Source organism: Muscardinus avellanarius (assembly GCF_963383645.1).
Source record: "Muscardinus avellanarius genome assembly, chromosome: 9".
Taxonomy (NCBI): Eukaryota; Metazoa; Chordata; class Mammalia; order Rodentia; family Gliridae; genus Muscardinus; species Muscardinus avellanarius.
In genome coordinates, this window is record NC_137795.1 from 96,761,963 (window position 1) to 96,785,976 (window position 24,014).

At 42.8% G+C, this 24,014-nt stretch overlaps 1 protein-coding gene across 3 annotated transcripts in view; it reads right to left on the bottom strand.

The window, feature by feature from the left end:
* Positions 1-3,693: 3,693 nt before the first annotated feature.
* The window catches only part of DGKI (diacylglycerol kinase iota), a gene marked incomplete at both ends in the record, with an annotated part of 483,096 nt that continues 462,775 nt past the window's right edge, over positions 3,694-24,014 (bottom strand). For all 3 annotated transcript variants that reach the window (XM_080700835.1, XM_080700834.1, XM_080700836.1), the window contains 4 exons: positions 3,694-3,810; positions 8,171-8,270; positions 9,964-10,000; positions 20,783-20,903. In XM_080700835.1, coding sequence (XP_080556961.1) covers positions 3,694-3,810; positions 8,171-8,270; positions 9,964-10,000; positions 20,783-20,903 — 375 coding nt within the window. The remainder of the gene's footprint in view (positions 3,811-8,170; positions 8,271-9,963; positions 10,001-20,782; positions 20,904-24,014) is intronic.

Genomic DNA, 24,014 nt, shown 5'->3' on the forward strand with positions numbered 1-24,014 from the left:
ATGAACTATACATACACAGATGATTAACAAGCTTTTAAAGTGTCTGTTTTTAAACCTATGCAAACATATATATGAGGGTGATTTATATACACATACATGTATACAAATAAATACATTTCTATATGTGTGTGAATATGTATGTATATATGTACATACCTGTGTGTGTGAAGAGGGTGTTTCTGACATAACACACAAGCATCCATGTTTATCAATGTTAATAGTGTTTATCTCTGAGGACTGAGACAGGACACCAACATGAAGGGATGCCTTGATATTGTATGTGATACTTATTTGTGGCATTATAACATTTTTATAAAAGGCATGTGCTACTTTCATAAGTAAAAAAATGAAAATATTGTTAATAATATAGAATGAAATGGTACTGTGGCCCCACATTTTTTAAGACAATGGATATCATGAGGATCCTAGTGATTACATTTCAGAAATCCTTTAGGCATGAGTATTTCCTATTCTGGACAGATGTGCTGAGCCAGCTATTATGAAAATAAATAGAGCAACAGGGCATGTGAGCCTTTCCACTGGTCAGGACTGATCTCAGGACTCTGCATTTGCCAGCTAAATTCTGTTTCAAAGCTTGCACTGGTTTTCAGTCATTACCTTGAAGTAAACTCCCAGTATGGTGTTTATTTCTGTCTGGGCTGAGTAATTTTCTTCTGTTCTCCATTGAGTCCTCAAATGTGGTAAAGCCCAACTTGATTGTGCTCTGTTTTACTAACTGCATAACATAAAAATATAAGGTTCCCTAGGTGACCACCTTGAAGGCCATGAAGGTTGTCTTGTACTAAATCATGTACCATCCCTCCATGAGCCTGATCTTGGACTGGAGTCCCAAAGCAGGCAGTGCCACAGCAGAAAAGACAAACCTGGGGATACCCAGGAGCCAGCCACCCTTTGCAAAGCTGTCTCAGCAGGCTTTGAAAAAATAGCATTTCTATAGGTTTATACTTTTGTCTGGTAAAGTTATGTGGGTCTTCAGACTGGGACCAGACCACTGACTTCTCCACTTCCTGATGGCTCATTACAGGGGATACAGTACCCCTAAGCTGAGGCAGAAACTCCTGGACCAGATGGTCTTAACTCTTTCTAAAATTCAGGACTGTAGTGTATAGCAACCATTTTTTAAAAAAAACTACAGGAGGTAGATTTACCATTGTGAAAATATGTGTTTTTTCTGCTCACCTCTTTTTTTAATGAAAATCCAAGTCCTAGACGTATTCCCTTTTTCCTAGGAACAGATCACATTTCACATATTACTTCTCATCAATAATGGAGACTCTAACCCTTTTTTTTCTTTTGAGCCCTTTCCAGATGCACCAGGACCCTCCCAGTATTTAGTACTCCATCTGTCTTCATACCAGTGGTTTATTTGCATCTCCAACTGGAAATATTTAGATTGGCCCATAGCTACCTGTACCTCAAATGGTCTCTGAGCTGCTCTAAGCATTCTCAGGGAAATCTGAGAGGGTAGCTGATTAAAACAGAGTCCTTGGTCTCAAGAGTGAAGCTGGGTAGCCGGCCACTTGGCCAAATGTTTGGTCAATCCAGGGAATGGAAGGCACCATTCAGAGCCAAATTCCAGTCTGTTTTAAGGATCGTATTAAATTTCTGTCATCGCAATAGTTCCTTGACAGTCCCACCAACTAAAATACTCCAAGCAGAAGCCCAGTGATTAAATTCTCTTGGAGCATTTCCCCCCTAGCTTCTGGAAACAATCTACTACAGTCCCTCTTTCCCTCACTGTAAAATCCAAAAGAGAGTTCCAGTGCTGAGACTGATGTATGGAAATAGATTGCTCATAACCAACGCCTTATCCCACAGCTGGAAATAATGCCAATGATTTGATTTTCAAATGACTATGGAAAGACTATGGTAATAAAATCCCCATCCACAGGAAAACGGTTCCAACTTAATATAGTTTATCATATCCATACTTTCAGAATGAGGCTATGCGACCAAGATGTAATTCAGATAAACAATATGTCACCACTGGACCTTTAAATTAAATGGAGAGAAGTGATCAGTTATGGTCACATGCAGAAACACGAGGGAAGCCTTTTGCTGTGTCCAAGAGCAAAAAGCGTGGAAAGCTCAGGAGACATCAAACTGAGCCAAAAGCAGAACCCATGGACTGTTTTACTTTTTGACGGATCCCCAAGTCAAGCAGATATTTGGACGGAAAGTTAGAGGGTTGTTTTCTCCTGATATTGTGGTTATCACAGCATCCCTTCTGATGTGTGGTATGATTAGAGGTTGCCATTCCACTACTGGACATTTCTGATCATACTCTCAGAGCAGTTTGCAGTAAGAACTGTTTGATAGATGGCAATACAAGTAGAGAAAGGAATATATTAGAGTCCCCGATACATGGTCAATGGGGACCCCAGTTATAACCTCAAGACCTGACAAGAAGAGGGTGAAATATCCATCGGCAAGAGCCAGGCATCCTGGAAATCTGGCAGTGGGTTCATTATACAAGGCTTTGTTTTGGGGCCAAGCCTCCCTTGAAGTCATGAAAACCAAAACCCTAGAAGGAAAACCTAAAACAGAGCCCCTCTCACCACCGTATCCAAGAGTCTATGGTCATTAGCCTCTGTGCCACATCCCAACGGCTGTGTTTTCTTGCTTGTTTATTATCTTGACATAGGGTGCTACTTCTGCTTCTGCCAATCCCTCCCCTCAGTCAATTAAGCTGTTTCTATTATCCCTCAACACAGAGAAGTAAACGTTAGACTCCTCCATTTCCCGTAACCACAGTTCCCACACAGTTTTCTGCCCTGCCGTTTAAAACAGCACTTTAAATCGAGTGCTTCTGCAAACGAGCTACAGGCCTCTGTTTAATCCTTTGCTTATCTCTATTGCAGCGAAAGGCAAAGATGGCTACACATAGGCAGTACGGAGCTGTACAAACAGCCCAAGCTGAACCAGTCCTGCATGGCTATCGGCAATGGCCCAGCTGCCAGGGCCGACCCCAGGGTCACCTCTCTGAGGTAGCCCCAGCAGAGACAGCTCCCACGCCACCTCACCACACCTCAGAGACATAGCACACATGTAGATATTATCCTTGTGGCACTTCCCATCCTATAGAATGAAGCAGGAGGGGGAGGGGACATGCAGAGTCACTAAGTAGTCTTGGAATATTTAGTCTTGGAAATAGAAGTGGTTTTATCATTCTATGTCTGCAAGACCTCCAGAGGGTTTTCAAAAGACCTTCAGACAATCTCATGGTCTTCAAAGACTGAATGATAAAAAGCAGAGATATCATGTGTTTCAAGTTGATGGGTAATTATGGCAAAATTTGGGGGAACAGGGAGAAATGAATGCATCGAGGGAGGAAGGAGCAGGGCCATTTATATGAAATTCTTTAAATCTTTAAAATAAATGATACAGGTGAACACAGAAGTTCATGCTACTTGCTGGAAGCAATAGGGATCGAATTTTGTGGACATTGTATTCCACAAATCTCCAGGTAGCCTGCCTCCTTCTCCACGGGCTATCATGTTCTGTTGTACATCATAGTAGCCCTTAAAATCTGGTGGCATGATCTCAGATAGATTCTTGCAGGAGAGAGACAGATATATGAATTCCATCAGCTTCTTCCAGGGGAGCTGCCCAATTGCTGGGAGGGCGTAGGTGATGTGCTCACGGTGACATTCTCTTGCCTGTCTACCAGGGTCAAACAGCAGTTTCCAGGTCTTCATGGCCAATAATCGTATAGTTCTGGCGGCTTTCCAGGTAAGCAGCTAAATCTGGGTCCCCAGCCTGCTGTGCTCTGTCTTGAGGTGTCTTGCCCTATAGGTAGCAGTGGAAACGAGAGAGACACAGATACTTGAAGTGAGACACATTTGTTATCACAGAAACAGAGCTACCCAGAGATGACACACTCATAAGGACCCTTCCGTGTTTGGTATTTTAGAATTTACAAGACAATTTCAAATTGGTTATCTTTCATCATAAGTATTTTCTCGAATAAGTGATAAGCTCTTTCGCTTTAAACATGTCAAGGCAGAGAAGTCCACAGAGTCTTACTGAGTATGCAGGACACAGTATAGTGCGATGATTTTAGTAGCCCAGGTCTAATGAAAAGGAAGAAAGGGAGAATATTGTCTACAAACTAGGGAAGCAGACATACGGATTTCTGGTTTAGGGCTCTGTTATAATAAACTCTGGGAACTTACAAGCAGAAATTTAGAGAAAGGGAAAATCAGAACTAATCTGAAAGGTTTTCTTTCCTGGTTTTAAAGTTTTCAGTTAAGTTCCTCGTAAATTAATTAATTAGTTAATTTATGAATGTCATGCAGTGGATATTAAGCAAATGTTGGAAAAGTAAATAAGCACAGAAAAGAAAAATCACCACTCTACTAAACTAAAAATCCCCACTCTTGACCTTCCAATAAGTGACTATTTTTTATCATTTCCTATAGTTGACATAATTATTTTTATAGAAATAAAGGCAAACTTTGTTTATATTCTTTCTGCTTTCCACTTAATAATGTATCATACCATAATTTTATGTCCTTACATCTTCCACACCAACATTTTAAAGCATTATGTAACTTTTTATAGCCTATCATAATTCTTTTTGTTCATATGTGGGTATAGGAAGACATTGTTTATATAAAGTTGATATTTCAATACATGAGACCAGTGCACAGGAGTCAGGAATAAAGGGAGGGAGGAGATCTATTCTTTTTGAATGCTTATAGATATTACTTAACATCCCTTAAAACTTTCAGTTTTTGTTCAATGATAATTTTAACTATTTAAAAAGTTATATTGAGTTCTTGAGAAAGGATAGGATCGTGATCATTATACTAAAGAAATAGCTCCATGTGCAAATGCACATGAGTTTTACAAAAATCATTAAAGACCTGTCAGTCTCCATCTCAGGTGTCCCAGTGGATACACTGACCTCATTCAACCTGCTGGAGGAGATCTCCCAGGGATCTGAAGTGGAGGATCAAAGGAAAGGAACAATAGTTCTGGACTCTTTCTAAAATTTGGCTTATTTGGCTGAGACTTAATATTTAACTGCTTGCTTAAGGTTTCTAAAGTAATTTTGGGAGGGATCTGGGGATGGAACCCAGGGGTGTTTGACCTCCAAGCTACATCCTCTGCCCTGTTTTTTAGTCTTTATTTTGAAACAGGGTCTCACTAAGTTGCAGAGGGCCTCACTAAGTAGCTGAGGCTGTTCTTGAACTGAGATCCTCTGGTCTCAGCCTCCCAAATGCTGGGATTACAAGTGTGCACCACCACACCCTGCCTAAAGTAATTTTTGATTGGCTTTATTGTACCTTTAATGGACAACCTTGTCTTTATTTCAGTAATAATGAGTTACATTCCTAGCTCTTAAGTACTCAGAGATATAGGCTCATATGGGTTTCTTAGTTGAATTTTAAGGAACTCTTCTTTAATAAGAAAAATTCCCAGGGCATATCTTTTATCCAAATAATTCTAGTTGTAATTATCATGTTCAGCTCTAACAAAGCACTAAGTTTTAGGATGGCAACATTAAAAGCTCCCTAAAAAGGAAAAAGAAGGCATAGCTATATTATTTCATATGATAATACTAGGATATAATGATGAATTAAAACATGTTATACTAGATCTCATGTCTATAATGACTTCTCCTAGTTTAAAAGAAATGAGACCAAAACAGACATTTCTACATGTCGAAAGAGATACTACAAAGTCTAACAGTGTTTAGCGTGGGCTGTGAGATTTCCAGTGATTTTTCTTTTCTTTCCTTTTCTTTTCTCCTTTTTTCCTTTCTTTTTTTTTCTCCTTTCTTTTTTCTGTTGTGTTTCTATATTGCTAGTTTTCTATGTGAGAATGCATAGTTTATTATCATGAAATTTAACAAAAGGTTATTTACATTTGGAGAAAGCACTCACATACATGACACAAAATAGGAAGAAATCTCAAAGGTTCTTGTGTCCAGAGAAGTGATTTAGAAACTTAGAAAGATTAAAAACAAGGAAGACCTGCTCACATGCCAGGTCTCCCCATTTCCAGTTTGTCCTATCTCACGTGTCTCCTTTCTTTCTATTATCCTAGTTGAATTGAGAATCAGCTTTTGTGTGGTTTAATAGCCTACTGTGGTTTGAGTGGCTCCAGTCAAGCCAATCCTATCCATCAGGCCAACCCTATCCATCATGGCCTAGATTGTCTTTCTCAATTACGTGAAACAGCACAGCATCTGGTACAACTGTCTTCTGGGGAGAATACTACATTGAACAAATAGTTGCCATTCAAAAGAATATGCCCAGCTAACCAGCTAGCAGAGAGCAGAACAGCTAGAAACTAGAATACAGATCAAGTGTGTTTGAAAGCCCTAGAGAGAAACTGAGGCAGGCAGAGAGCAAGGTTGCTGATGGGTCGCCAGGGAAGTGGAGGATTCCAGGCACCTGGTTCAGAATGGAAAGAGAGGTCCACTCAAGGAGACAGTTATTTTTACATTATGTGCTGCAGTTTAAGCAATATGTCCAGGACAAAAACCTGCATGGATGCAGATTCTAATCACTTCAATAAGTGTAATGGAGCTTAGATCATTGATTACACTTCTGTGTGTGTGTGTGTGTGTGTGTGCGTGCGCGTGCGCTACTGGGGTTCCTGGAAGCCCTTCTACCTCCAGGCTACACTCCCAGACCTATTTTTATATTTTTATTTGGAAACAGGGTCTCTTAAGCCAGCACGGCTGGCTTCGAACCTGCGCGATCCTCCTGTCTCCGCCTCCCAAGTGCAGGAATTACAAGTGTGCGCCACCACGCCGGCCATTGATTACACTTCTAAGTTATATATCTTTGTGTCACTGGCTACAGTCTTTAGCTCACAGCCTAAGATAGTTGGCACCTCTTGTGTCATAAAAACTCATCTAGACATTAAAACTCTTTTATACAACTCAATATGGTTAAGGAGATGACCCTTCCTAGGACTCTATGCAGGGTGCTTTAAAACACAGAGCTTATCAGGACCCTCTGTAGGATGTATCTTCTGTACACATTCCTTTCTCTCTCCCTCCTGCATCCCCTCTCCCTTTTAGGCTCCATCTTAGGTCAACTCTGAGAATCTCTTATTCTGTTAGCCAGCCTTTTTCTTTGACAGCCCTGTAGATTGCATCAACTCACGATGCACCAAGGGCCCAGCTCTGCTTAAGTTTTTTGACCACTTCAACTGTGCCTGGGGGCACTTTCGGATCAAGGTTGCTGTGTGTGTCACGCTAAGGATACCTGGTCTCACTACCCTCTTAAGCTACTCACACACATTGAATACCAGAGTTACACAATTTTTTTGCTGTGAAGATAGCAGCTACATTTCAAACCACACCGCCATAGGCATCTCTGTGTGGCAGTGAAACTGATTTTGCAAACCAGCCTGAAAATCAACTTTGTTTTCACACTTCATTCTGCGGGGCAATTGGGTATTTTGTCACCAAGTGAGAGCAAGCAAGCTGCCAAAACAACGCTGGGCTGAATGTTAAAAGAGCAAGTCCAAGGGCATGTTTAACTTTCTTTATGTTTAGTTCCCACACCTATCAACAATAGGAATTCCGACCTCAATTTCTAGGCAACTCTTGGGGAATAATATAAAGAAACAAATGGAAAGAAACTTAAAAAAAAAGGAAAGATAAAAACACTATATAAATACAACAGATTTAAGATTAGGACAGTCTCAGAGCCAGGGCCTACCATTCACAGAGCCAAGAAATAATCTCTTTGGCATCCATATATGGAACCACATACATCATCGATTTTAAAACTACATTGAATTCCACACTGCAAGAGAAATCCCGAGGGGCCTTCTCCATAGCCTAGCCAGTGTTTCTGGACATGGTTCTGACTCCTCTCCTGGGGCTTTGGATCTTACCTCCCCGCAATTTGCCTGCTGGTATTGAGCAAAGGACCCCAAAGTCCCAAGGGCAGCATGCTCAGAGGGTTATGAAGTGCCTGAGGCCAGCACACACCCTCCCTTTGTGCTTCTGCATTTAAACTGAAGTTCTTCTAAATGAAGCACTCTATTTTTTTCTCTTTTTTCCAAAGCCCCGGGCACTTCCATAAGCACAGAAAGAACGCCTGTGCTGTGGGTGCAAGGGAGGGCCAGGGTGGCTGCGGTCGCGCCCGCGGGAGGATGCCTGCGCTCCCCATGCAGTTACCTTGGAGTCCGTCTTTCTCAGAGATGCTCCTGCATCCACCAGGAGCTGGCACACAGCCCGGTTCCGCTGGCAGGCGGCCTTGTGCAATGCGGTCTCACCCCTAAATCAGAGATGAGATGGGAAACCACGCATGAAGGACTTGGGGACTGACCGGCTTGGGGTGGAGGCAGCGAGGAGGACAAGAGGGGGTGCAGAGGGGACATGTCCTACCCTGCTGCTGATGGGTTTGGGTGCTCCCCAGCCCTTTCCCTGTGGGCAGCTGAGACCAGGGCTACAGGGACTTCCTGGGGAGGTCAGCAAGGGCAAGGGGGTGTCTAAAGCTTCCTTGAGTTGCACATCAATTGACCATATCTAGCTCCAGTCTCTTTACTAAACAGATTGGTGAACTAAGTTTAGCAATTTTTTTAAACTACTGCTGCTCGATTCAGGTTACACCTGATGGCATTATGAAACAGACTGATTGTACAGATTTGTTGGAACCCTGAAGGTATTCTCTCTCTCTGCATCTGCTTGGGCAGAGCACAGAGGGCACAGGGGGCAGCTTGGAGGTTCACCATCCCCCTATTCCATCTCAGAGCACTTGGTAAAGACCACTTGGCCTTTAGAAAAATATCTACTGGAAACCCAGGTCCAAAAATCCAGGTGGACATCCATCCACTCAGCCTGCTTTCGGGGTGTGCTTGAGTGGCAGGGAAGAGGAGAAGCAGCCCCAGGAGGATTTGAGGAAGACTCAGTGAAACCTTCAGGGCCCCAAGTTTGCTCGAGAAGACAAGGGGCGGGCCTGAAACCAGCCTCTCTGTGTGCGGAGGGATGGAGGATCCAAATGTTTCTCCATCTGTGACTGGCTGTCTGGGGAGAAGGGATACACCCATTCTGAGCCCCAAAGTAAAAAGATGCCAAATGCCAAAGAGTTTAGCAAAAAAGAAAAAAAAAATCAAATGCAGCCCTTAGAGAAGGCCAACTGTCCAAGTGACATCCACTTAGAACAGCGTCAATGGGACACACCGTGTGTACGGCCCCATAGAGCAGGGGCCGGCACCTAGGTTCCTACCATTCCCAGTAACTCACAGCCCCCTGTCCTCCACTCCATCCAGTCCTACTTCTCCTGCTCCCCACCTTTTTAGATGCTCGTCAACTCATTCCTCTCCATCCCCTTTCCCCACCGCTTTATCCCTTTTGGGATTTCTTTGAAAGTCTCCAGTGTTTCCCATGTGGTTCTCAGGGTTAGTTGTTCAGCATTTTTTGTTCCTGTTGGTGAAACAGTAGCTATTCTGCTGCCAGAGGAATAAGAAAGCTGAAACAAATGTGAGTTCAGGGACCATCCCAGGGATGATGAGGACTGGAGGCAGGATGTTCTCAGTTCTCCAGTGGTGGTACCTAACTCGTCCCACGACACACCAACAGAGAAGCTGTGTTGTTGCTTGAAAAGGATGCCTTAGGGCCTTGGAGCTCCAGGTGAGAAAGAATAAACCTGATAGATATGTAAAGGGAAATGTATTTCTTTAGGCCTCTCAGCAGGCCAAGACGCACCAGTGGAAAGAGACCTGCCTAGAGGAAGCTCTAAATGTGACTAGCATCGACTACACACTCCTTTGCTCCAACACCGGTCGTCATTTTTTTATTGTGTGATATTTTACTCAGCAGATTAGCCTTGTGCAGCTATAAATACTGTTGAAAGTGGACTTTTAATCAATGAAGTTGCAATTACCTGCTATGCTTTATAGACTCTATTTTTCTCCTAGATATATTCTGGAGAAAATAACCTAGACCATGTAATGAAAAGCAACACTCACGTTTCGCTGTCTGCCATATCCAATAACTCGGAAGGTCCTAAACAAGAAAAAAGCAAGATGCCCATCAAAAATAAACTCCAATTAACAGAAAATCTATAGTCACAAGATTAAAGTGCCTCGGAAAGATGAGTTTAAATAGAGTAATATGGTGACAGGGAGAATAAAACAAAAAAATTGATTCTTCTCTCAATGACTAATCTCCTAATTTCCATGAGCCAACGTGCTCAAAATGGGCGAGCCAAAAAAGGATAAGGTCTCTGCTGTCAAGAAGCTTTTAATCAAGTTGGAAAATAAAGTCAACTGGAGTAAAAATAAAAAATAATTAAGTGGCTAACTAGAAAGAAAACGGCCAGTGAGGTGGGATGTGAGGACTGCTGCACACTCTCAGCCCCAGGTTGTGAAGAATGGGTACCGCACCAGCACACTGTGGAAACAGTAATGTGCTGGGTAGGCATCACCTGGGCCAGTCTCTTTATATTTGACATAGGGTAAAATTTTACATGTTGGAAAATTTTTCATTTAAGGCCTAAAAGAACAGTTATGCATACTTGTCAATTGATTACAGACACATCATTTAAAACTGAAATATAGCCGGGCACGGTCCTGTTTCAAAATAAAGAATAAAAAATAAACAGGGCTGAGGGTGTAGCTTGGAGGTAGAATGCCCCTGGGTTCCATTCCAAGCACCACAAAAAAAGAATTGAAATATAATTAATGCATTTTCCTTTTCTTAATAATTTAATGTTTATTAATTAGTTCAGACAATCTGAAAATCTTAGAATGCCTATCTTTCTACTTTTGACCACTGTTTCCCTCCACCCTATCCTTTATCCTATTCAACTTACAAGTATCAACTGAGACGCTTTCCTTCCATAGAATCCCCTAGGACCTCACTCCACATCTGCATTAAATGGTCTGCCTCTATGGCTCTTCACCTTATATAATGATCCTATTTTTCACACTTGGTAAAAATATAACTTATCATCTAAATTGGGACAATCTAAGACAAGTGGGTATATATGATACATTGCTAAGTACAACCCTTATCAAGCTGTTTTATTATTGGTACCAGGGGTTGAATCTAGGGACATTCTACACCTTTAGCCCTTTTTATTTTTTGTCTTGATACAGTGCCTTGCTAAGTTGCTGAGGCTGGCCTTGAATCTGTGATCCTCGGTCTCAAGTTTCCCAAGTAGTGGTATTATAGCCATGCACCATCATTCCTGGCTATCTAGGAGTTTTAAAATCCCCCATGGATTCGTCTCTTTCTACATCTAGACTCTATCAAAGGTCTGGAAGTATTTTCCTCTTCTTTAACCAGGGCTGAGTACTTTCTTGGTGCGTAGCATATAGTCTGGAGCCAGGCAGATGCTTCAATATTTGGTTAAGCAAATGAATAAACATAGTTGGAATTGCCAAACATGGTTCTAGGTACTGAATATTTTTTGTCTTTAGAAATATGATTCTTGTGATTTGATCTTTGTCTTGGTGGGGATCATTATTGTTTAAAATTGACTTATTTTGCATGACATAAAAAGCAGGGGAAGGATGAGGTTACACATTTTTTACCCAAGGAGATGCCTGAGATGCTATCAGATATTTTCAGTCCTCCTGTTCATCCAAGATGCTGAACCATCTTTACCTCCTTGCTGAAAATAGGACTGGATGGCCGGGAGTGTAGCTCCCAGGTAAAATGCCCCTGGGCTCAATTCCCAGTATCACAACCAATAATAATAATAATAATAATAATAATAATAATAATAATAATAATAATAATAAATTCCAGCCGGGCATGGTGGTACTTGGGAGGCTGCAGGCTTGAGGTTTGAGGCCAGCCTTAGAAACTTAGTGAGACGCTGCTTCAAATTTAAAAATAATTTACAGCTGGGGGCATAGCTGGATAAGACAATGCTCCTGGGTTCAATTCCAGTACCCCCCCCAAAAAAAAATCCTAGTGCCTCAGTGAAGGATGGTGATGTGAAAGGAACACTTGGCTTCCACTTGACTCAAGCTGTACGTCCTGAGAAGCAAGCACTCCAGGCCTGTTCAACTGCTGTTGGGGTGCCCTCCATCACATCACAAACAAGAAGGCTCACAGCGCTGGCGGTCCTTTTAAAGAGCTGCCATCACCTTCAGAGAACCTTTTAAGCTGTTCATTTTGACAGGAATTCCAGGCACACACATGGCCAGGCCTCACAAGCAGCCACGCTCCCACCACTGCTGGGAGTTGCTCACCTTGTAGGCAAGAGCCCTCGCTTTGCTCTCTCCTTACTGGACACTGTCATTGGGTGCTCTCATAGGGTCCAGGGACCTCAGGGCCCCAAGCCTCTATCCGTGTGAGGGGCCTCTGAGAAGCTTACTTGTGCTTAATTGTGTGGACAAGGAGAAGACCTGTGCTTCACAGTATCTGAGCAGAGCCTACCAGTGCAGCCAGCTCAGAGGTGTCCAGCGCTGATTATTCAGTCTGCGATTCCAGCATGACTGAGGCCGTCCGTCCTCCCCCCTCTCTCCCCTTTAATCCTCTGAAGCCCACACAGAGGAGAGGAAGAGGCGCTGATACTAAAGCAAGATGCTTTGCCTCTTAATTAACATCTAAAGAAACTCCAGTTAAGAGCTTGGGGAACAACTCAGAATGATCAATTTAATTAACCCGAATGTTCCTTCGCCTTCCAATAACACAGACAATCACAAAACCACAGAACATTTTTTATACGGTGGTGGGGCCCAAAACATGCTAGGCAAATGCTTCTTCACTGAGCTACATCCCCAGCCCAAGCTTAGGACATTCTGAGCACAGGAAAGCACATGGCCAATGAAGAAGAGGGAAAGATGGCAGCTCTGTCGTCATGTTTTGAGCCTGCTTTCAAAGGCCTGTGTTTGCATTGTGTTAACAAAAGGGGGTAGGGGTCTCAGAGTAGGACACAAAAGAATGGATGCCAGGTATGTCCTAATACAGGGCTGTAATTTCCCTGCTGGTTTGTATTGCACTCTAAGGGCAGTGGGCCTTTAGCTGTGAATGTGCTGTTTAGTGCCCTTGTAAAATTTGGATGAAGAAATGGCCAGAGAAACAAGAATAATTAACAGAGGTACCAGAAATTTTCTTGAAAGATAAAATGCATAAGAAATAGCACCTAGGATCTTGGGAAGATGATCCTTGGGAAGATGGGATATTTGAGTTGTCTCAATAAAGGAAAGGGATAAAAAGAAGGACAAGAGAACAGATAAAGACAGTTGAATTTCTTCGGTGTACATCAATCAGCGAGCAGTGTTTGGGTTTTGGGACTCATTTTATATACACATGCATTTTAATCTTGGATACTATGCTATCTCCTCTAAGAAATACAATTGGCACCAGAGAATTCAAACTCAATACTGTTCCCAAACTATGAAGAGAAATCCTGTATCTCTGTATGGAATGCCCTAGGCTATGCCAGAATGCCCATGCTCCATCCTGCAACTGAGCTGCACCAGAAAGCAACTATAAAGTCTCTTCTGAAGGGTGACAGGTACCAATTTATTCAGGAAACTTTCACCACTTCTTCAGAACTTTGTACCAATTGTCACCAGAACCCAGTGTATAAAACTCACATGCAGCTAACCTGCCTCATGGTTATCTACCTGAGTACTATGTCCCTTGCTAGCATTAGGAAGAGGAAGGGCAGAGACCATATCCTATGTATGTAAGAGTTTGGGCGAATAACCCAAGTTCTCCATGCTACAGGTTTTTACCAACTGTCAATTGGAGACAAGAGATCTAACTTACTGTTTAGAGTTGTCATTGCAAGAATTAAATGTGCTAATACAGCACATTATGGTGGCGCACGCATGTAATCCCCCTACTTGGGAGGCGGCGACAGGAGGATCGTGCAGGTTCGAAGCCAGCCGCACTGGCTTAAGAGACCCCGTTTCCAAATAAAAATATATAAAATAGGTCTGGGAGTGCAGCCCGGAGGTAGAAGGGTTCCATCCCCAGTACCACCAAAAATAAAAAAATAAAATAAAATAAATGTGCTCAAACATTCAGCATCTGGAATAATAACTGTTAGCACTGACCATTACTTTTTCCTCAAAAGTGCCTGAGACCAAATTAATTTTTTAAGTGAACATATGAGTGACATTTTAAAAACATTTGGGAGCCAAGACAATATCACAATTTTTTTTCCCAGAGAAATGTCCATAATTGGAACACAGATTCAACAGACTATGCTAGGAGGAAAATGATCTGAAAATTAAGGCAAAGAAAAAAAAATCTATTGAGGGGACATATACATCAGTATGCAGGCTGAGTTCTGGGAATGATCGCAAAAGGAAGCAAAACTTCGCCAATCTATCTAAATGAGAAAGTGGATGCTGTGGTACGGGGTAGAGCTTCCCGAATTTCAAGTTTGCTGACCATGGGCTCTTCCGTTGGCCACCCCGATCCTAGCTGATACGACTTCATCATCTGTCCTGTATTTGTATTATATATGACGCGCTTTTTGTAACACGCATCCTTCAATTTGCTTCCCACACGGATGCATCTAAATCCCCTTTGCAATCCCTCCACCTCCCCATGGCCTCCCTCTCCCAGGACCTCATTTCCCATTAGTCTCCCTGACGCTGCCAGCAGACCATTCCAAATCCTCCTCTACCCCTGGACAAAGGCCGCGCAGATGTGGGGAGAGCTGGCACTGGGAATGTTAGGGGCACTGTCATCCTGTCCCAGCAGGAAGGTGGTCATTTCTTCCCTGGGACCAGAGGCAGAAGGAGGGGGGGCTTAAAAACAAAAGAAAAAGAAAGATTGAAGGCCAAAGAAAAAGAGGGGAGACAATATAGCCCATTGAAATCAAAAAGGAAATGCATGAGTGAGATTTCTATCAGGAAAAACAGTGGGAGGCAATGGGGTAGGCGTGGGGAGAATAAAAACAAAGCAGCAAAATGTGAGGCCGCTCAGGGAGCAGAACAGCACAAAAGTCTCTGGGAGGGGTAAGCGAGGGGGAGGGAGCCCGCAGAAGTGATGGTTGAAAGGAGTTGAAAAGCAGGAACCACTCTGGGGACACTCAGCTGGAATCCCGCATCCTCAGCCTCAGCCCAGTCTCTGGAATTGTTAGCACTCTTCCGCTCTTCCTCCTCTGTTCTCTTTTCAGCCCTCTAAGTGCCTACATTCCAGTTTTTCATAAAGGAAGGCAGCATGTTGTGTGTATGAGGGAAGTCTAAAGGAAGAGGCCGCCGCCGGGGACTGGCTCAGAACACACCACACATCGCATGGCCCACAGTTCTGGGCCGTTTTAAAAGCTGCCCTGGAAGAGAGATGCGTGGCTGGGGGTTGTGTCTGGGAGGATAAGGGGTCTCTCAGTTGCCCTGGCTCAGGAAGCACCGTCCTGATTGTGGGACACACTCCTTACCCTAAACATCCACTGCAGAAGGAGGCAAATCAGTGGGAGAAAACGCTCAGAGGAGTTAGAATAGAACAAGTCAAGGGCCACTTAGAGAACCCAGCCAGGCCCCTTGTGATCAGGGACCACTGGCCCCTCGAACCTCTGTTCATAAAGGCCAAGTTGGATCTTTGAACAATGTTTAGGATTCATAGTGTCTGAAGTCACAGGAAAGACATAGACCAAACTGCAAAAAAAATTAAAAAAGAGGACAAGAGATTTGTAGCATTCAGTGATTAGTACTGAGGAGGCATATACTCTCTTGATCTCTAACATAGCATAAAAAATTTATTTTTATTTACATGAATTCAAATTCATCAGATAGCCGGAGGATCACAGTGGTTTGAAGCCAGCCTTGCTGGTGTAAGAGACCCTGTTTCCAAATAAAAATATAAAATAGGTCTGGGAGTGTATCCCGGAGAAGAATTTCCAGGAACCCTAGTACCACCAAACAAACAAACAAACAAACAAACAAACAAACAAAAAAACAAATTCATCAGATATATGTCTGGCAATTCTGCCTCTTATTTTTCTCTACAATGTCATAATTTATGTCCCCAAATCTCAGCCTTCTTGAGATAGCCTTCTTTAGAAAAGGCTATTTTTTTTTTCTCTTTAAATCAAGCCTGGGGAATTTCAGACTTATCATCAGTACTAAGTTAGGAGAGATGATTTCAATCAGCAGAGATCCCATTAAGCAGGTGATTACAGGGTAGAGAAAGGGTCATGCTTTCCATTTACTTGTTTCTGACTTCAAAAACACTATAATTTAAAGGGGCTTCTATACTTTAAAAGAGATGAATGGTTCTGCAGCGATAGCTTTCAATTTCAAAATGCACAGGTTAATATAAATTGTACCCGCAACTAAAAGCATTAAAAAGCAAACAGTTTATCTGAAGCACTTAGCTTCTCTGGAGCCAGTTGAATTTGGCTATGTCAAAAGACTTTACATCCATATTCCTGAATAAATAGAAATGATGGGATGGATGATAAGAATGAAATTGACAATATCTGTCAGGCTGATAAAAACTAATATCAATAAAGATTGATTGCATTTGAGGTTTCCGTTATTTAACGATAACGGTAAAGGCTAAAAATTACCAGCCATCAAAAAATGCAGTGGTTCTTGGACTGCAGATAGTGATAAGAATTTATTTTACAGAAACTAGATGGATGTATTCACCCATCTTTATAGCCTCTGCCGGGTATCTCCTGCCAATAAGAGACCCCAATGGAGCAGAGCGGGCACAAGATGTCTTCTGAGACCTTGGGAACTGTTTGCCTGTGAGTAAGTTAAAATAATAACTGTGAATCTTGAAATCTGGAGTGTTTTTTACATGAGCATAAATATAAAGCCAATTTATAAACTCCAACCAAATGCTGGGAGGAAAAAGCATTGTTCTTTAAAAAAATGAATTCCTTTGTGTCCTATAATTTTAAGGAGAGAGAGAGCTACATTTGGTGGGTCTCCTCTGTAAAAGATACTGCAGATCAATAAGAAACTAATTTCATATTGGGATGTCAGGCCTTGATCAAAACTCCAAGAGACGCACATGGCAGATGGATTTGGCTTCTGGTAAAGAACTGGAGTACTGATGTGCATTTAAGGTTCGACACAGCAAGTCCTGGGAGCTTAGATTAAAAGCACTTTTAGAAGTCCTACTACATGAGGCAGAGAATAATAATAAAAGAGGCAGTAAGGAAAAGCCAAAGCCTCTGTTTTAGAGAAGCATCCCATTCCTTAAGATTCATGTCTTAGAGAAGAGGAGAGGGTATACTGATGTTTCTTTCACTTTTAATTTTTAATTTTTTGTGGTACTGGTGATGGAACCCAGGGGCATTCTACCTCTGAGCTATACCCCAGCCCTATTTTTTTTTTTTTTTTTTTTTTGGAAACAGGGTCTCACTGAGTTGCAAAGGGCCTCACTAAGTAGCTGAGGCTGTCCTCAAACCACAATCCTCCTGTCTCACTGTCTCAGCCTCCCAAATGCTGGGATTGTAAGTGTGTGCCCCCATGCCTGGCTTCTTCTTCTTCTTTTTTATTTTTTTAGTATATCTCAAATATTGCACTGTATAGCCTCATGCTAAAAAAGAAGGCTGCTAAGGATGTTGTCACCTGCATTTTTCTTTGCTAAGCCTGGCAATACTAGCTTAAGACCCAGAAAATAGTAAAGTAAAGCAGAACTCGGAAGGAGTCCAGGTGAGTTCAGGACGTGGAGAGGGCAGGGCACCATTTTAAATTGAGAAGGATGGAGAGTAAGTAGGGCCACAAACTATCCCTGCTTCCTCCATCAGGCGAGGTCTATCCTTCCACCTCTCGGGTCTGGGCTAGCCTCAGCCACTGGACTTGCTTTGGCCGAGAAAATGGAGTAGAGATGGTGCAGAGCTTTCCTGCCAAACCTTGAGATGTCCTGCAGGACTCTCTTAAGTACTATGCTTTTTAAAAATCTAAGGGAAAAGGGCCAGATGAACAGAAAGGCTCAGGTGTTCTGACCTTCCCAGCTACCCCAGAAGAGAGCCCCAGACTTAGTGAAGATGAACGTGAAAGAATTCATCTTAAATATGAGCATCCACAAATGCCTACAGTCTCATCAGCGATGTGGCTGATTCAGAATGGATCCTAGAAAAAGGGGCAAAATACTGCTTCTTCCAGAAAAGTAAAGAAAGAAGGAGAGAGCCATTTCTGGACTGTCCTTTCACTCAAATAGATGACTAACTTCTTTTTTTTTTTTTTTGGTGGTGCTGGGGATGAAACTCATGGGCTTTCTACCTCTGGGCTACACCGCCAAACCTATTTTATTTGGAAACAGGGTTTTACTAAGTTGCTGAGAGCCTCACTAAGTAGCTGAGACTGGCTTCGAACCTGTACGATCCTCCTGTCTCAGCCTCCCAAACACAGGGATTACAAGTCTGCGCCACCACGCCCAGCTGATGACTAACTTCTTATCTAACTCCAGAGGACACTGAAGGCTGAAGGAAGGCAAGTCAACATTTACTCTACAGGCTAAAAGGAAACATGAGAGAGGACGGAGAATGGTCAAGACAGCAGCAGCTAGAAAGTACACCATCTAAGAGGAAATCAAATGGGACTTTACATCTGAGGCTGACCTCCTGAGCTTTGTGCAGTAGCAATCTCAAGAACTACTATTTTTTTTTTCTTTTTGGTGCTGGAAGATTAAACCCAGGAGCATTCTACCTCTGAGCTACATCTCCAGCTCCATTTTATTTTTTATTTTGAAGCCAGTATAAATTGCTGAGGGCTGCATTGCTAAGTTGCTGAGGCTGGCCTTGAAACGGTGCACTTTCTGTCTCAGCCTCCCAAGTACTGGGATTACAGGTGTGTGTCACTGTGCCTGGCTTCTGAGAACTATTTTGTAAAAGGAAGAAACAATAACATAAAGGTGTTTGGGCTTTATTCATTGCTCATGGTGCTGGGTTCTAATATTTGACTGTTTTTCTTAGTAGCTTTTGAAAGTCATCGTGGAAAATGGAACACACTTATGGTGTGTGTGTGTGTGTGTGTGTGTGTGTGTGTGTGTGTATGCACAAGCACACCTATGTGTGAGTGGAGAGGTGTGGCAACTAAAGTCATGCCACTATTTATTACTAATGCCCAATGAGGGATGTCTTTAAGTACAGGAGGTAGAATGAGCAGGTGGGTAGAAGATGGATCAATGCATACTGCAGACTCAACATCTCACCTGCCCAGGCTTTCAAAGACAGACAGGTTTGGGATTATCCAGCCCAGTCTATAAGGAGGAAGCAGTCCTCCCAGGCCCACCATTCTCCCTTAAGCAGCCTTTCCTCTTCCTAAACCATCCTTTTCACCATAGCTCAGGCCAAGGGCTCGAGCAAACTCTTCACACTGAGAAGGCGCTGAAGACAAAGGAAAGGGAGTCTGACTTGGCTGACAGTCTAACACTTACCTTAGGAGATCCTCGTGAAGATTAAATGGTGGTGTGTGCTTCGTACAGGCATTGGCAAAGTAATATGTGCCTGACAAATGCCAGCTATGTTATCTATTTGTGGCTTTATCATAGCACTTAAAACATCTACACACGATCGATTGTTTTAAACTTTTTTTTTTTTTTTTTTGGTGGTACTGGGGTTCCTGGAAGCCCTTCTTCCTCTGGGCTAAACTCCCAGAGGAAAATATAAAAAAAATATATTTTTTTATATTTTTGAAACAGGGTCTTTTACGCCAGCACGGCTGGCTTCGAACCTGAGCGATCCTCCTGTCCCCGCCTCCCAAGCGCGGGGATTACAAGCGTGCGCCACCACGCCCGGCTTTGTTTTAAACTTCTTTGTGCATATGGTCATGTTTTCTTTAGCCTGTAATCACTTGAAAACACTGCCTATGGTGTGTGTGTGTGTGTGTGTGTGTGTGTGTGTGTGTGTGTGTGGGATCAGGGAGGGTAGGTAACAGGCAGTTCCTAACAGGAACTCCACAAATAGTTGTTGAATGAATGAATGAGTGAATGGAATAAGGCATATTTGCTGAGATGCCCAGGAAGAGGACCAAAAATTAATGTGAATCTTTACGAATATGCTTATTATCTACATAAAACCTGAATTTGGGTGCAAAGGGAGTAAACAACAAGCTCTCTGTTAGAGCTCTGTCTTGCAGGGTCTCTGTGTGTCCTGCAGAGACATGCAGCACACTCTTTCACTCTTTCTCCCTTCAGCCAAGCCAGACAGATTACTCCATATTCATGTTCTTTATTCCTGGAAACATGTCCATATGAGGAGCTAAACATCATGACCAGAAATTGCTACTTGTCATAGGTATTCATGCTTCTAACAGGCTTTCAGAGGCAGACGCTGTAGTGATTACTATGTCTAGCAAGTGCTCTAACATCAGATTAGATACCCAGTTAGGGAACTTTCTGGAAAGCGAATGTAGCTTGCCACAAAAGACATGGCAGTATCAGGCATTTTCAGAGAGAATGAAGTGTGACTGCGAAACATGAATGAGAGACAAACAGCAACAAGCAAGAAACTAGAAAGGTGGAAAAAATAATCAGACTCCTGAAACCTCAGGATAAGCAATTGCTAATACGGATTAGGTAGCTGATCCCAACTAATTTATTAAGAAGAAAAAAAAGCCTCAAAAAATAAGGCCAAGGCTGCATTTATTTTTCCCTTTATTAAAAAAAATAATTAGCCCCCCCCCAAATGCCTATATGGAGCTCCATATGGAAGTGGTTTCTATTAATTGCTTGATTAAGATGGACCATGTGTGTCCATGGTCTGGCATGCTGGCTGACGCAGAAAAGCAGGAAGGCCCATCTAAAGTTGGTGAGTGTTTCTACCATCCTGAAGTCAGCGTGCGTGAATGTCGGCGGAGATCCTGCCATCTATCACCTGCGTAAAAGATCTTTGGCAAGTTCACTGCACCTACTCACCGTGGTCAAGGATATATTTCACAATCTCCCCGTTGCCGGTTTTAGCTGCGTAGTGAAGAAGTGAACAGTGGTCCGGTCCCTGAATTAGCAGGCTGCCTCCATTTTTATAGCTTTCTATTAGCTGCAAGAAACAGACACACAAAAAGAAGCTCAAGCAGAATCCGGAACAAGGATAACAGCTCAGCGCTCATAAAACAAGAGTAATGCAGCAAACCACAAGTGTTTCCAGCCTCAGAGGACACGGAGAAAAGCCAAAGAGATGAAGGACCACTCGTACTGCATTATCACTTGTAGAGATGGCTGCAGGCTCACCTTGCTCCCGCGAGGGTCTGTGGGTATCGAACAGCCCAAGGAAGCTAAAACATGCTCAGTTGCTTTTTCCCCCCTGTTTAATTCTAAGCTCTAATATCTGTCCCAAGAGAGTGAGGAAGGGAGAAAAGTACAAAAACTAACCTTCCAGCTGGGCGTGGGGGTGCGCGCTTGTAATCCCCACGCTTGGGTGGCTGAGACAGGAGGATCGCACAGGTTCGAAGCCAGCCTCAGCTACTGAGTGAGGCTCTCAGCAACTTAGTGAGGCCCTGTTTCCAAATAAAATATAAAAATAGGTCTGGGAGTATAGCCCGGAGGTAGAAAGCCTCTGGGTTCCATCCCCAGTACCACCAAAATAAATAAATAAATAAATAAATAAAGTGTATATTGATTTCATAACCCCCAATACCTTGGAATGTGACCTTATTTGGAAACAGGATCTTATAAGTATTACTAGATAAGGTGAGACACACTGGAGTAAGATGGGCCACTAATCCAATAAAAGTGGTCTTTATAAAAGAGACAATGGAGCCGGGCGTGGTGGCGCACGCTTGTAATCCCCGCGCTTGGGAGGCAGAGACAGGAGGATCACGCAGGTTTGAAGCCAGCCGCGCGCGCTGGCTTAGGAGACCCTGTTTCCAAATAAAAATGTAAAAATAGGTCTGGGAGTGTAGCCCGGAGGTAGAAAGCCCCTGGGTTCCACCACCAGTACCACCAAAATAATAATAATAATAATATTAAAAAACCTAAAAACTAACCTTCCCTAGGTTGGCTCCACATTGTCTCAAGCAGAAAGAGTCTGCATCTGGTAGCTGCATCCTAGTGCTTTAGTTGTTCTTGCATCTCCAACAAATCTAACCACCCAATCTAAGAGCAGCTTCTCTACCTCTGTGCTCCTGCGCACTGACGTCCTTATGTATACACACCCAGCTCCTTTCTTCGTCTAGCTCTGTAGCCTGGGCCGCTGCCTTCTGCTGACCACCCAAGATGGCTAGAGATGATTCACAGAATGAGAGCCAAAATGATGGAGGGGATCAGTTGTCTTTGTGTGAGAAAAGACGTGGTGGTGGGAGGAAAAAAGCAGCATGTGGCAGCCTGAGAGCAAGGTCGGGAAATGGGGCTAGAGTCTGGGTTCATACAATACTGAACAATAGAAAATGAAAATGGGTTCTTCAAACTGCAATATTTTAGGACAAGAGTCTTTATGAAGTTTCACAAAGGTAGCTTGAGGATGAATAACCCAGTAAGTTATAATCAGAAGAGATGTAAAAAAAAAAGAGGACTCAGAGGCCTTGTAGTCACTGGGGGAAGACAGGATGTAAAGAATGAGAGAGAAGCAGGGAATGGCTCTATGATTTTTTCCGGGGGCACCAGGGAAATGAGAATGTCTGGGAACTAGTGGGGGATGGGAAAGGAGTCATGCAATACTGCCTAGGAAACAGAGCAAGAGGAATGAGTGGCTAGAGGCAAGGGGTCTGTGTGCATTCTCATCCCCGAACAGTGGGGCAAGAGGTCAGGAAGAAATAGCGAAGGGTTGTCTACAAAGACCTAAAAGAGAATCCTGTGCTATTCAGTTGCATTGTCTTACAATGACACTTTGTTTTGAGGCATATCCAGAAAGGATAAATGGCAGAGCCAGCCAGACCCAGCTGAAGGTAGCTAGCTCCCTTGAGCGAGCCTTTCTGTGGGGCTTGAGACACTATGATTGCTAAGTTTGTCATGAGCGTCTTAGGCCACCCAACTGTGCAAGGACAATTTGGGGCAGCCATCTTCCTAGCCTCTTGTTTTCTTCCTCCTTGTGCACAATCACACACACACACACACACACACACACACACACACACACAGAGCGCTTAATATTTCATATGTACTGTGCTTTCTATACAGAAGAGATAGTGAAAGGAGATTGAGAAATGGAGAAAGATGAAAGGAAAATATCTGTGAAGGAAAAGAAAAAATGTACAAAAGAAAGAGAATGAGAAGAGAAAAATCTCTCAGTCCTATATTTTATTTCTCAATAAATAAAGTGTTAGTAAGTCATTCCTTAGCCATTTAGGAAATAATTATAACCTGGAATGTAAGATAACCAGTTGGATATGTTAGTTTCCCATATTTCAAATAATTCTCTGTTATGCACATTAAGAAGGGTAGTGAGACTCTCAAGGACCTGGGGGATTGCTTTCCTCCACTAAAGGCATGTAGAAAATTAAACGAAGAGCTTAAAGTACAGCGCTTTGCAAAATGTTCTGGCTTAGAAGTTCTCCAGGACCTGCCCTGCTCACATCTACTCTCACCTCTCAGGAGAACAGAATGGTCCTGCTTTGCTGCCGAGAAGTGACAATGGACCCAGAGGCAGGAGGCTTACAGAGCACTTTTCCAGGGCTAATTCTAGTGGCACTATATGATCTAGACAAAGCCATGGGTTCCATTTTTAGAGTTATGTGACTAGAGATGGCAGTTGATCCATGTCTGTGACCTTTCCTCTATTCATATTCTGCTAGCAAACTGTTAAAAATGCAACCCATGTGTTCCTCAGTTTATCTAATACACATGCTCATAAAAAAGGTGGTATATCTCAGCTTTCTTCTAAGGCTTTTTATTAATCCACCTGCATTGGCCCCATTCAACTTGGCCAATTGGTAATTAGGGCCTTCACCCTGAGGCAGCAGCCTTTATAATAGAGCAAATCAGAATCACTGGCTTTATACAGGGACATATAGAAGTCATGGGTGCCCATTCCCCTGAGTAATATGAGACCAAGCAGACCTTTGAAAATACTCACAGACTACATTATATAACAAATATTTCTTTTATGATGACCATGCCATGTTTAACTGTGAAACATATAGATTAAATTAAATAGGTAAATAGCTAACAGAGAAGAGCCTCTTCTATGTAATAGGAATGGTCTTAATAACATTAC